We start from the raw sequence: 13,323 nt of genomic DNA on the forward strand, positions 1-13,323 counted from the left end.
CTTATTGAATACTAAAACAACCATAATGGAATCAATAACTATTATAGTTGAATAATATAGGAAGGAATGTGAGATTTGATGCTTGCCTAAAGCGTATAAATAACTTTTTCACCTTATAAAAAAATTAACCTCCAAAATAGGAATAAAATTCATTTTTAGTTAATTGGTTTTTGCTTTATTCACCTAACATAATCTTCACTTTATAAGTCACCAAATATGGACAAGAGTTGGATGTCAATTAGGAATAGATTGAGTTCGGAGTATAGAGAAGGGGTTAAGTCATTTCTCCAATTTGCAATGACAAATGTTGGTGTAGATAATAGAATTCGTTGTCCGCGTATGGATTGCCTAAATTTTGAACATCATACCTTTAAGGATGTGGAATATCATTTGATCCGAAAAGGGATATCACTTTCATACAAGACTTGGGTGCACCATGGGGAAACTGTTTCTGTCAATCAACCTCGTGTGTGGAATAATGACAATGACATTGAAGGTGTTGGTGATGAAGGGACAACCAATGAATGCCTTCACGTTGAAGATGAATTGTATGATATGTTAGATGACTGTCACATGGCGCATATTTTTGCTGATGATGAAGAGGGTGAGCAGAATGATAATGAGCAAAGAGAAGATGGACGAAACTTTGATAAATTGTTAGAGGATGCTCGTCGTCCATTATACCTTGGCTGTCAGAAGTTTACTTTGTTATCATTTGTCGTTAAGATGCTTCATATAAAAGTTTTAAACAAGTGGAGCAATAAGTCTTTTGACATGTTGTTAGGCGTATTGAAAGACCTTTTACCAGAAAGTGATCAAAAGGTTCCATGGACCCTTTATGAAGCGAAGAAATTTTTACGTGATTTGGGTTTAGGATATGTGCCTATTCATGCATGTAAGTATGATTGTGCTCTTTTTTGGAAGGAAAATGCAAATTTAGAAAATTGTTCGATTTGTAAGGAGCCTAGATACAAAATGAATGATGGCAAAGGTAAGAAGATACCTCATAAAATTTTGAGATATTTTCCGTTGACACCAAGGTTGCAAAGATTATACATGTCGAGAAAAACAGCTGGAGATATGCGATGGCATGAAGAAAAACGTGCTGATGATGGCATCTTAAGGCATCCAGCCGATGGTGAGGCGTGGAAGGATTTTGGTAGGCAACATGCTGTGTTTGCCCAAGAACCACGTAATGTGAGGTTAGGGTTGGCCACCGATGGTTTCAACCCTTTTGGAAATTTGAGCAACTCATATAGTATGTGGCCTGTGGTAGTTATGCCTTATAACCTACCACCGTGGAAGTGTATGAAGCAACCATTTTCCATGATGTCATTGCTTATTCCTGGACCGCAAGCACCCGGGAGAGATATTGATGTTTACTTGAGGCCATTAATTGACGAGTTGAAGGAGTTATGGGAAGATGGTGTAGTTACTTATGATGCCTCAACTGGGGCAAGTTTCCGAATGCATGCAACTGTTATGTGGACTATTAATGACTTCCCTGCATATGGTAACTTGTCAGGGTGGAGTACAAAAGGATATTTGGCTTGTCCCAATTGTAATGAGAATGCATTATCACAACGGTTAAGAAGTAAGATAGGATACACTGGTGCTCGCCGATACTTACCTGAAGACCATCCTTGGCGAAGAAGTAAGCTCTTTAGTGGTAAGGCAGATGATCGAGCAAGACCTTCGGAGTTGTCAGGGGAACAAATTTTAAATCAATTGGATTCAAGAACATTTAAACCATTTGGGAAGCATCCAAGCAACCAAAAAAGAAAAAGGGATGAAAATACCGTCTTGAATTGGACAAAGAAAAGCATATTTTTCGAATTGCCTTACTGGAAGACACTCAAGTTACGACATAACCTCAATGTCATGCACATAGAGAAGAACATATGTGATAATTTAATTGGGACTTTGTTGAGCATTGATGGAAAGAACAAGGATACGGAAAAAGCACGCATGGATTTAGAGGATATGAAAATTAGGAAGGATTTTCACTTAAAGAGGCGCGCGGATGGGTCCTTTGAAAAGCCCATTGCATTGTTCACATTGTCCCTAAAGGAAAGACAAGGTTTTTGTGAGTTCTTAAAATCGATTAGGTATCCTGATGGGTATGTGTAACAACGCCCGCGGAGGGACCTCGGTGCTACAGTTCGGACTCGCGATTTTTGTTGTCGCGGTTCTTAATCTGAACCAAAGAGTCCAAATCTGGCAAATCGTTTGAGAAAATAGATTTTTTTGAAAAGTAGTGCCAAACATGGACTGCTTTGCCAGATACAGAGTCGCCACCTAAATATTTTTTTAAAATGGGAAAATTTAGGAAACCCTGACTCGGTGCCGAAGGCCACATGTCCGTCATCACCGGAGTTGTCTCGGCTCGGGAGCTTAGGTACGATGGGGGAAGGTCAGCTATGAGCACCCCCTTTCGCCCGGTCCGAAAACCGACCTCTACTAACCATGATATCCGTTTTTGAAAACGTTTATGTGTTCTTATTCCATTTATTGGCCTAGAATTACTGTGTTATGTGCGCAGCAAACAAGTATAGACTAGATTTGTCCAATTTGGAAAGAAACATCGCATATCCGTTTGTTTTGAAAATGCTTTGAAATTTGCTACTCGCAAGTAGGCTAAAACACGGATTTCAATGAGTTTTTCCAACTCAAACAATCCAACCTTCACCCACAGGCATTCAAGCAATTTATCACATAAGCATTTAGCCGCATGGCAAGCATACTGTCATGGCAACACTCACACGCATGCGAGATGCTAAAGCATAAATACTTACATCGTACTCCGTGCCAAAACAAAGAACTTGTTAGCAAACATGCATGATCCAAGTCCATGTTGAGTGCCTAATGCATCGCATACAAAATGTTACTAGAATAGGCTCGGCTATCCTAAACATGGCATGTGAGAATGCGCAACTATCACATATTCAGTTTAGAATTGAAGTACAAATGCAGTTAGCGTGATGTACCAAGCCTAATGCATGTAATACAAATGCATGGATGCACGCATGCATAGCATAAGGTATGCTAAATTAAACGTGCCCTAATACTAACCATCAAAGCAGGTAAGTAAAAAGGAAGAAAGAAGTGGGGATTGAAAAACATACACACCACCCATGCACACTTATTACAGATCTGCCCTCACTCGGAGGGACCAAATAAATATTACAGATTAATTAACTACACAAGCTAATTAATATTACAAATTAATTTAATTAACGAATTAAATAAATTAATAAAAACAGGAAAACGCCTCGGGAAGCGCGCCACCATGCATGGGCTGCCTCTGTTTTCCTTCCTTCACTCCTCTGGAGGCTGTCAAAACCTCAGGACTGCTCCCTTGGACAGAGAGGATCACCACCGGCTGACTGAAATTGCCACCGACAGTGTGGTATGGCCATCGGCACAAAATTGAATCTGTCGGCAGAGAACTGATTGCCGGTCGGCAGAGTATTCCTGCAGAATCTGCAAATGACAGCAACAGAGGGCAAGGCAAAGCATGGCAGCACAATTCAAGGCATATATGCATCAGCCATGTCCCTTATCATGGCAATGACTCAAAGGGGCATGTGCCTCGATTCTCGGACCACCAATCACACATTTCCATGTATGATGGCCCAAAGAACCAAGTATGCAACTTTGATTTCAAATGCAATGCAAACCAATCAAACAAAACTCCCAATCCCTATCACCCAAATCAAGGGACAAGGAATGCATGCAAGATGCAATGCAACCTAGGCATACAAGCTAAGGATGCAACATGGCATGGCAATGAACTTATGCAATCATGCAAGCATACATATGGCAATGCAAATGGATGGTAAGATGGACTTATACATGAATTAGGCAACTCTAAAATAGGCCTAAAACAGTGGCCATAATGACTAAAACAAGGAGCCAAAACACATGCACACATACACATGATGGAAGGCCTACACTTAGGCACAAATTAAACAACCCTCAAGCACACTTAAAAGGGACAAACATGAGCAAGTAGCATGCAACATAAGCACTGAAATCATGCTAAAATAAACCTCAAGAATCACTTAAATGGCATTCAAATGACTCGAAACAAGAGCATGCATAAGCACCAAAACATGGAGCATTGCTACACAAGCTTACAAAGCATTAAAGAGACATGCAAGGCAATCAAACAAGCATGGAAATGGGACTAAAATGGCATGTGGGATGATCCCAAGTCACCAGAACAATGCAAAGATGTCATGCTACACATGCACACACTCAAGGCCAACAAGCCCAAATACAAAGGGGCTATGTCAAGCATGCCCAATTCGACCCAAGCAACCTAGGACAGACCTAGAACATGGCAAAATAAGCACATAATCTTCACAAGACTAAGCCTAAAACATGCTCCCACAAAGGCTAACAACCTAAGGTACATTGAGGCATAAACAAGGCATTACATGGCAACTATGCTAAGCATGCATGGAGTTCCAAAACCAACTTGAAATCATGTTATATCATGGATATATAAGCATGAAAAACATCCTAAACATGCTCAACACACACTCAAGCATAAGGCTCTCTCAAGAGGCCAAAATATGTCCTTTTCAAGGACAACAAGGAGAGGGGGTGGCCCTCTCCTTCTTGGGACTTCAAAGCATCATCTTCACCACTGAAATCCCTCAAGATTTCAGTGGTGAAGAGACCTCAACACCAAAATCCCGGAGCTAGCACAAAATGGCTCAAAATGAGGCCTTTCAAGGCCTAAGAGGGGTCAACAACCCTCAAACAACAAAACACTCTTAATAAACAATAAAGAGGGTCTAAAAACAGAACTTTTTTATGTTATACAATAAGCACAAAAACAGCTCTAAGATAGGTATAAAATCAATGCAAAAATGGGGGAAAATGGGACTAGATTCTCACCCTGGATGACCCCTTTACAAATGGTGCTCCAATGGCCTCCTTTAGCTTGAATCCAACACCAAAACTTCAAAACAAACCCTTTAGAACCTCAGCTCCAAGGGGAAGGTGAAACACTAGGTGTTTGTGTGCAATAGTAAGACACAAAACACCTAGTGCACAAATGAGAGGGAAAGAGAGATAGAAAATGTATCTAACTCAAACCCTAGAACAAGAGCTCAACAATGGCTGTTTTTGCTCTCAAAATATCTCTCTCTCTAACCTAAGTCCTCTCCTCTTCTTCTTCTTTGTTGCAAGAGAGAGCCTCTCTCTATATGTCTTGTAAAGCTTACAAGACAAGCTTTACAAGAGGGAGATCCCTCCATACACGTGTATGGAGGGGAGCAAAAGCAAGACAGCTGTCTAAAAATATCTGCAAAAGCAGATGAACAGCAATCGGCCGGCCAAAAAAGCCATCTTGGCCAAAAAGAGTGCCGGCCGGCACTAAAAAGTGCTGACCGGCAACAAACAGTGCCGGCCGGCAATATACATTGCCGGTGGCAGCAAACACCAGCCGGTGGCCTCTAGCCACTGCCGGTGGTGGGGAGGGATGGTCTACAAGCCCTACCCTACCTCTCAAAGGCAAGATGCAAGTGTTTGGTGCAAAACCAGACACTAAACGGTCGAGTTCGGGGATCCTGAGGCAAGGCGCGCGAGCCGAGACCTCCGGGAACTCCAAACGAACACAAACATGGATAATCACCGAGTGTTCAAACGGTGACGTCCAAGTCTTGAGGACGGTCAAAAATGGGGTGTCTACAGTTGCCCCTCTTTGACAGAACTCGAAAGTCAAAACAATGACGGGAGTGAATGTCAAAGTCCAGAGACGACCCATTTTTGACAAGGCCGAAGACTCAGACAAACATACAAGACAATCAAGATATGCGCCCGGAGGCAGGGGCAAAATGCAAGACAATGCACAGAGCCGAGCATAACTTATGATCATGCAAAGAAATCTGTAACGAAGCACACATGCGACGGTTTTAAGCTAGCATACACCAAACTACACTACAATGCAGAAAGGATGTAAGAGAATTATGCAATTCTCAATACGTCTCACTCGGGAGATACAATACCTGTGTGGCTCGTCTGGTTGCACCAGCCTCAAATGAACCGTACATACAATATCGTGCCTGAAAAGAAAACAAACTTAACAGGTACAATATTGTTAGCAACATGCATGACAATGCAAAATGATATGCAATATATACAAAACAATGTATAAACAATGCTAATGAAGATGCAATGTAGTTGAAACAATGCAAACTACATGCAAAGCAATTGAATCGTGATCCAATCACGAGTGGTTCGAAACCAAACCTATGCCAAATAGATTGATGGAGATAACAAGTCTGCCTACCATAGAACGGTCAACTGAACTATGAGCATTGTAGACAGACGCAAGAACAAGTATTGGGTGGAATTGACATAAGTGGGGAAACGACCCGCTGGAGAAAGGACTACGATCCTAATGCCGGATGCAAAAATTACACTACAATGTAATACATATGGATATGCTAGGAAGATGGTAATGGATATGGCACGCAGGCCAAACCAAATCTTGCCTAGGAAAGGCATGTACACATGCAGGCCATGTGTAACACAGAAAAGGTGCCGCAACCCTCAACCAACATATCAACGTGGAATTGGCGCGATACACATGCAGAACTGTGTTTTAACATGAAAAGTAGGGGCACATACCAGACCAAGCTCAACCTGGAAAGGCGCAAGCCATGGGCGGTAGGCAATGCAATGAATGCATGCAATCTACAATGCAATATTTACAAATATGCAATGGAATGGGTATGGATACAATGGATATGGCACGCAAGCCAAACCAAATCTTGCCTAGGAAAGGCATGTACACATACGAGCCATGTGTAACACAGAAAAGGTGCTGCAACCCTCAACCAACATATCAGCGTGGAATCGGCGTGATACACATGCAGAACTGTGTTTTAACATGAACAGTAAGGGCACATACCAGACCAAGCTCAACCTGGAAAGGCGCAAGCCATAGACGGAAGGTGATGCAATGAATGCATGCAGGCTACAATGCAATATCTACAAATATGCAATGGAATGAATATTTACAAAAATGCATGACAATGCAGTGCGATGCGACTACTGGAAAAAATGCAATGGATGCATGTAAGCTACAATGGGAATGCATGACAATGCGCTATGATTGTTTTTTTTTTTTTGAAATGCAAATGATGTATAAAATGCATGTTATATGAAATGCACGACAACACGCGGCTTTCGAGACGCACGACAATGCGAACACTAAAGGTCTTACACCTTCCAAGGATTTAAGGTCTCCTAGACCGTACGTGTTTAAGGTCTCGCCAGACCAAGCGTGTTTAAGGTCTCGCTAGACCAAGCATGCTTAAGGTCTCGCCAGACCGTGCGTGTTTAAGGTCTCGCCAGACCGAGCGTGTTTAAGGTCTCACCAGACCGAGCGTGTTTAAGGTCTCGCCAGACCGTGCGTGTTTAAGGTCTTGCCAGACCGAGCGTGTTTAAGGTCTCGCCAGACCGAGGCAAAATGTAAGTGTGACACACATGCCACACGGAATGCAAAATGAAACAAATGATACAAGTGGACTTACACGCTACGTGAAGCCGGTTTTGAAAGTTGGACTTATACGCTACGCGAAGCCGGTTTGTGTTCACAACAATGCAATGTACTAACAAGTACAAGTGATATGCGCAAGATAGCGCGAATGATATGCAATGCACAAAACAGTGCGATGCGCAGAACAGCGCGAACAATTTTGAAATGCACAAAACAGTGCGATGCGCAGAACAGCGCGAACAATTTTGAAGTGCACAAAACAGTGCGCCGATTCAAATTGCACAAAACAGTGCGACGGTTTGAAATGCACAAAACAGTGCGCAGGTTTGAAATGCACAAAACAGTACGATGCTAAGTGTGACACGCATGCCACACGGAATGTAAATGGGCTTAAATGCGCAACAACACACGTATTCCGAAATGCATGACAATGCATGGAATGGAAATGCAATGATGATGCATGAGAAATGTGCACGACAATGCAAAGGGGTGCGTGTTGCAACGCATGTAACACGTGCATAACAATGCAAATGTGTGGCGCATGATAGCGCGATGTAATGCACCGAAGTAGTGTGATGAACTCGTGCAACACACATGGGGCAACTTTTGAATTTAAAAGGATACAAAAAGGATACACCTTGCACGAATTCGAGTGCCACGCACTGAAGACACGGCCTGCGGTCAGAACGGAGGCCGGTTGAGGGTCGGAGATGCACTTTCTTGCACTTTCTTGAGCTATGAAGACCACAAACTTCTCATATGGCCTAAACAAGACTGTGGGAACCCCACCGGCCGAAAGGGGAGGCCACCGGCTGGCCACCGGCATCAAAATAAGTCCATCGGCACAAAAAAGTGCCGGCCGGCACAAAACATTGCCGACCGGCAAACAGTTGCTGATGCGGGGCAGTTTTGACTTTTCACCTTGGGTGTTATAAAATAGGGTTTCAAAACCCTATTCCTCACTTCCCTACCGCCGAAATCCCTTGCTCTCTCTCTCTAGAGTGTTTCTCTCTCATTTTTCGCCCGTTTTTTCGCGTTCTACGCTCGTTTCGTCGTCGGATTCGCGATTCTCTTCGCGTTTCGGACATTTTCCACCGATCACATTTTCGTTTCGGTGCCTCGTTTGGCGTTCTCGCCTTTTCAGGGTTTGTTTCCCTTGCTTTCCTCTTCATTTCCGTGTCTTTTCACATTCCGGCCTTTCCGGCCATTTCCGACCCTCTCGGGAGTTGACTTTTCGGTTGACTCTTCGTATTCCGGCTCGGTTTTCCTTTTCCCGGCCATTTTCACATCATTCTCTACATGGCGGACGACATTCAACGTGGCGGGACTCCCCCGGACCACGAGATGGATCCCGGGGTCGAGCTCCTACCGTTGGGTGAGCGCCCATTCGACCTAGCGACCTACCAGCCGGCGATCCATGTTCTGCCCCCGACGGCCTGCGTCAGTTCCGGAGCTTTGAGAGGCCCGTGGCGCCTGAGCTACTACTGCGTGAGCCTACCTCCCACCTTTCATTCGGCACCTCTGAGGTAACTCTCTTTCTTCTGCTTTAATTTCCGTAATGTAGGATACAAAACTGTCATAGTTAGTTGTACTCTTTAATTGCTGAAAACTGATATGCTGTAGACTGTAGTTGACTGTAAACATACATACAACTGATATCTGCTTGAGACTGACACATGCACACACACCGCACTAGCCCCGAATTACTCAAACATACTGCACTTACTGTATTCCACTGCATACACACTGGCACCCAGTATTTGTCTGAATCTGTCAAACTTGCACGCATGCTATATCTGTTCTGAAACACCCAAACACGCTGACACATCACACGTATTATTTCACTGTAAGCACACTAGCACCCGGTATTTGCCTGAATCCGACAAACTTGCATACATGCTATATCTGTTCTGAAACACCCAAACACGCTGACACATCACACGTATTATTTCACTATAAGCACACCGGCACCCGGTATTTGCCTGAATCCGACAAACTTGCATACATGCTATATCTGTTCTTTCAAAACTGCATCTTGAATGTTGTCTTGCCATTGTTATTTTGTGTTTGCAGGAGGGTTCCCATACCATTCGCGGGTATGGGAATACTGGTGCACGGGAGTGGTATGATGAGCTCCCCGACGCGGTCCGACGCATCGTGGATCGAGCGGGTTTCGGCTCCTTCTGCCGTGGACTCTCCAGGTTGTCCACATGCAGACCTCTCTTGGCCGCTCTGGCGGAGAGGTGGTGGGACACCACCGATTCTTTCCACTTCTCTGCTGCAGGGGATATGACGATGACCCCTTATGACTTCTCAATGCTCACAGGCATCGGGGTGGGGGGTGATCCGATCCCTTTCGACATCGCGATGGATGAGTGGACCGCCGCTCAGGTTTATTTGTTGGGGGAGGCACCACCACTAGCTCGTCCAGGTTTTGTGCGGTACTCCTGGTTCGAGGTACAGTTTCGGGTTCAGCCCGTATTGGAGGAGGAGGCGCAGATGACCCCGGAGGACGTGGAGAGGTATGCTTGCGGCTTCCTCATGTTCCTGTTCGGGACTACTATCTTCGCCGACCGGGCGAACACCGTGCCTCTCTGTCTTCTCAGCGCACTGGTGGACGTCCGGGACATTCTGCACTATGACTGGGGCGGCGCTGCTCTGGCCACTCTCTATGGGTACATGAGCTTGGCTTCGCGCGGCAGCGGCCAGCTACTCGGAGGCTATTGGCGGGCTTGGGAGGTACATCTCTTCTCCGTTTTTCATTTCTGTCTCGTACTTTCTGTACTCTGTACACTGCACATACTGTAGTCTGCTTTACACCTGCTGTATACTGTACACACGGCACACACATACATTCTGCTTTACACTGACTGTACACTGCTCACACTGTACACTGCACACACTGTACACTGCACACAATACACTGCACAACACACGGCTCTGCTATTTCTGCTTTATTCTGCATTCTGCTCTATCCGATAGTCATACTGACATCTGTTTTACAGTTGTGGGTTTACACCTATTTCCCTAGGCTCGCACCCGTACCAGTCGCAGAGACTCCTCCGGCCGTCCCATTTTCGAGTCGCTTCGACGGGAGATGCACTCGGCGACCACGGGAGACATTCGGCTTCTTCCGCCGATACTTTGACACCATCACCCCCGCGGAGGTATGCTTTACTTTCAGTTCGTTTAAGCTTCGCTTTCCAACTGTATATTTCAATAACAGTAGACAACAAACGGTCTGTCACTTTCAGATCACTTGGCGGCCGTGGGCTCCTATGCCGGCGGCGATGCGGGGTCGGTTTCCTGGTGCGGAGGAGACCTCGCGTTTCCGGATTTTGCTTGAGGGCCCGGTCTGTCGGGCTTGGTACCTGGGGGAGCGTTTTCTACGCCAGACCCTAGGGTTACCTGAGCAGATAGTCCCGGTTCCCCCTCCTGCAGATATGAGGGAGACCGAGGGGCTCACGACTGAGCAGCTGGATGATTACTCCATCGGCTGGGAGGAGGCTGGCTTCAGAGGTACCGGCGACTATCAGGAGTACGTGCGGGCGTACCTGATGCGACCTTTGAGCGGCCGTCGAGCAGAGGGGGCCAGGCCTGTGGTATCGGCGGCTGGGGCCGGAGCGGGAGCAGGAGCTGGATCTTCGAGGAGAGCCCGGGTCCGTGGCAGGGGCGGAGTGCAGGGAGGACGGGGAGTTGGCTGGCCTGCCCTGCCCGCTGTACTGACTTTCCAGGGGCAGGGTGGGGCGACCTATCAGATCCCCTTCGCCCCTCCACCGGCTGGTCACGAGTTCATTGATGTCCCCGACTTACCTCCGGTACGTATCACTGCACTTCGTACAGTCATTTCATTTCAGTTTACTTGATATTCCACAGAATATTGATACATCTGATACTTTTGCAGGCTTCTTCTGAGTACACCCGTCAGTCGTTGGCGATGAATGCCTCGATGATGGGGATGCTTCAGCGGACATTTGACCTCCTAGCCGTCTACAGTATACCGGTATGTTCTTCTGACACTGGCCTCAAACCATTCATACACTGCTTCATATAATCTGACGCACGACACAACACCTGATACACTGATCTCACAGCATCTGATACACTGCATACACTGCATTCTGCACTGTTAAACTGCTCACGGCATTCTCACACTGTATTCATACACTGCATTCTGCACTGACAAACTGCTCACGGCATTCTCTCACTGTACTCATACACTGCATTCTGCACCTTTAAACTGTTCACAGCATGCTGATGCGTTTCCCTTTTTATGTACTTTTTCAGCCTCCTTTCCAGATTCTCATGGCGGGAGGTGCTTCAGCCGGACCTTCCGTCCCTGCCCGGGGGAGAGATGAGGAGGGCCGGATATTTCCTCGTACCAGGGGAGGGCGTACTCATGTCGGGAGTAGCTCGCGAGCTCCAGTCCCGGATGATGATGACGACAAGGATTCAGAGGCGGAGGCAGAGGCGGAGTTCGAGTCATCGGAGGAGGAGACCGGAGACGGTTCTAGCTTGGGCTCTGATGACGACGCCGATGATGCTCCTGGACCCTCGTCCAGGAAGAGGACCAGGACGGACTGACAGCCCTTGGAGTGCTCGACACAGATGCAGATTTTTGCTATCTTTTCTTCTTTCTTGTACTTTTGTTTTTGTCGGTAGATAGATTACCTTGTACTGCTGTAGGCAGATTTTTGTTTCCAAAACTTGTACATTTGAAAAGATAATGAAATGAAATAGACTTTTTATCTGAAAAAGTGTTTGCATTTATACATCTCATGTATTGCATCGCATCTCATCATGTTACACCTCAATGTAAATGAAATTGATTGGTTGTCTGAAAATTGAACACTCGCACTGTAATAATCAGATAACTAAACAGCCAACAGCAAAATAACCCAAGCAACCCACTGCCTGATTCTTGGACACACAGCCCTTACTCTGTGGGGATTGATCTGCCTACAGCCCATAACACAGTATTCGGCTCATTCTGCACACAGCAAACTTTAAACAAAACAGCCCAATCTGACAAGACGGACCTCAAAGACGGAACCGGTTGGAGCCGAAACACGTTCAAACATAGAGAATGGCACAGCATTCCGAGCGTAAATGATTGAGGGTTTTTCAAACCGGGATATTGAGCCTACAACTGAACACAGCGAGGAAGACTCAAATACAAGTACACGACCTAAACACAACGAGACACACTCGAAGAAGACCTAAAGCAAAGGCTGGGGTAAACAAAACCGAAGACACGACACACAGACGCGTTGACGACGACGGGGGGACCTCGGACCGCGAGGAGCCAGTTCAATCTGGGTATTGTTTCCCACCCTTTCTGATTTGTGATTCTCACATCACTCGGCTCTCGAGCTCGGATTTTCTCTCAAAACCCTTTTCCTCACTTTTCTCTCAGCTTACACCTCTCTATTCTTCATTCTCTCATTTTTCATCCCTCCCCGGGGTGATTGATGAATGAACAGGAAGTTGCGGGTTCATGCCCAATGCCGTTAGCTCACGGCCATTTCTTCTGGCGGGCAGAGTGCTCTTCTGGCAAGTACGTTGATGACGGGGGAAAGAAAGAACGCCTGACTCAACTGTGCCCCTAGTTCATCATTTTAACCATTTTTTTCGTTTTGCTTTCTACTAAAACAGTTTGATCAAAATGAGAGTCGGATTAACGTACTTGTTCGATTTTTTATTTGAAAAGCATGCAAGTCAGGCTACAAGCACTGAAAATTTTCCTTTTTGGGTCCAAGACAATGGTCCGGTTTTGGAAAATGGAATAGTTTTCGAGAAAATAG

The 13,323-nt window shown here is 45.6% G+C and overlaps 1 protein-coding gene across 1 annotated transcript; it reads left to right on the top strand.

The window, feature by feature from the left end:
- Positions 1-216: 216 nt before the first annotated feature.
- Positions 217-2,130, top strand: LOC114281507 (uncharacterized). Its single transcript, XM_082872176.1, has one exon. It carries the CDS (start codon positions 217-219, stop codon positions 2,128-2,130), a length of 1,914 nt encoding a protein of 637 aa, XP_082728302.1.
- Positions 2,131-13,323: the final 11,193 nt, after the last annotated feature.

The sequence above is a fragment of the Camellia sinensis genome, chromosome 5 (assembly GCF_055761805.1).
Source record: "Camellia sinensis isolate YWXY chromosome 5, ASM5576180v1, whole genome shotgun sequence".
NCBI classification, from domain to species: Eukaryota; Viridiplantae; Streptophyta; class Magnoliopsida; order Ericales; family Theaceae; genus Camellia; species Camellia sinensis.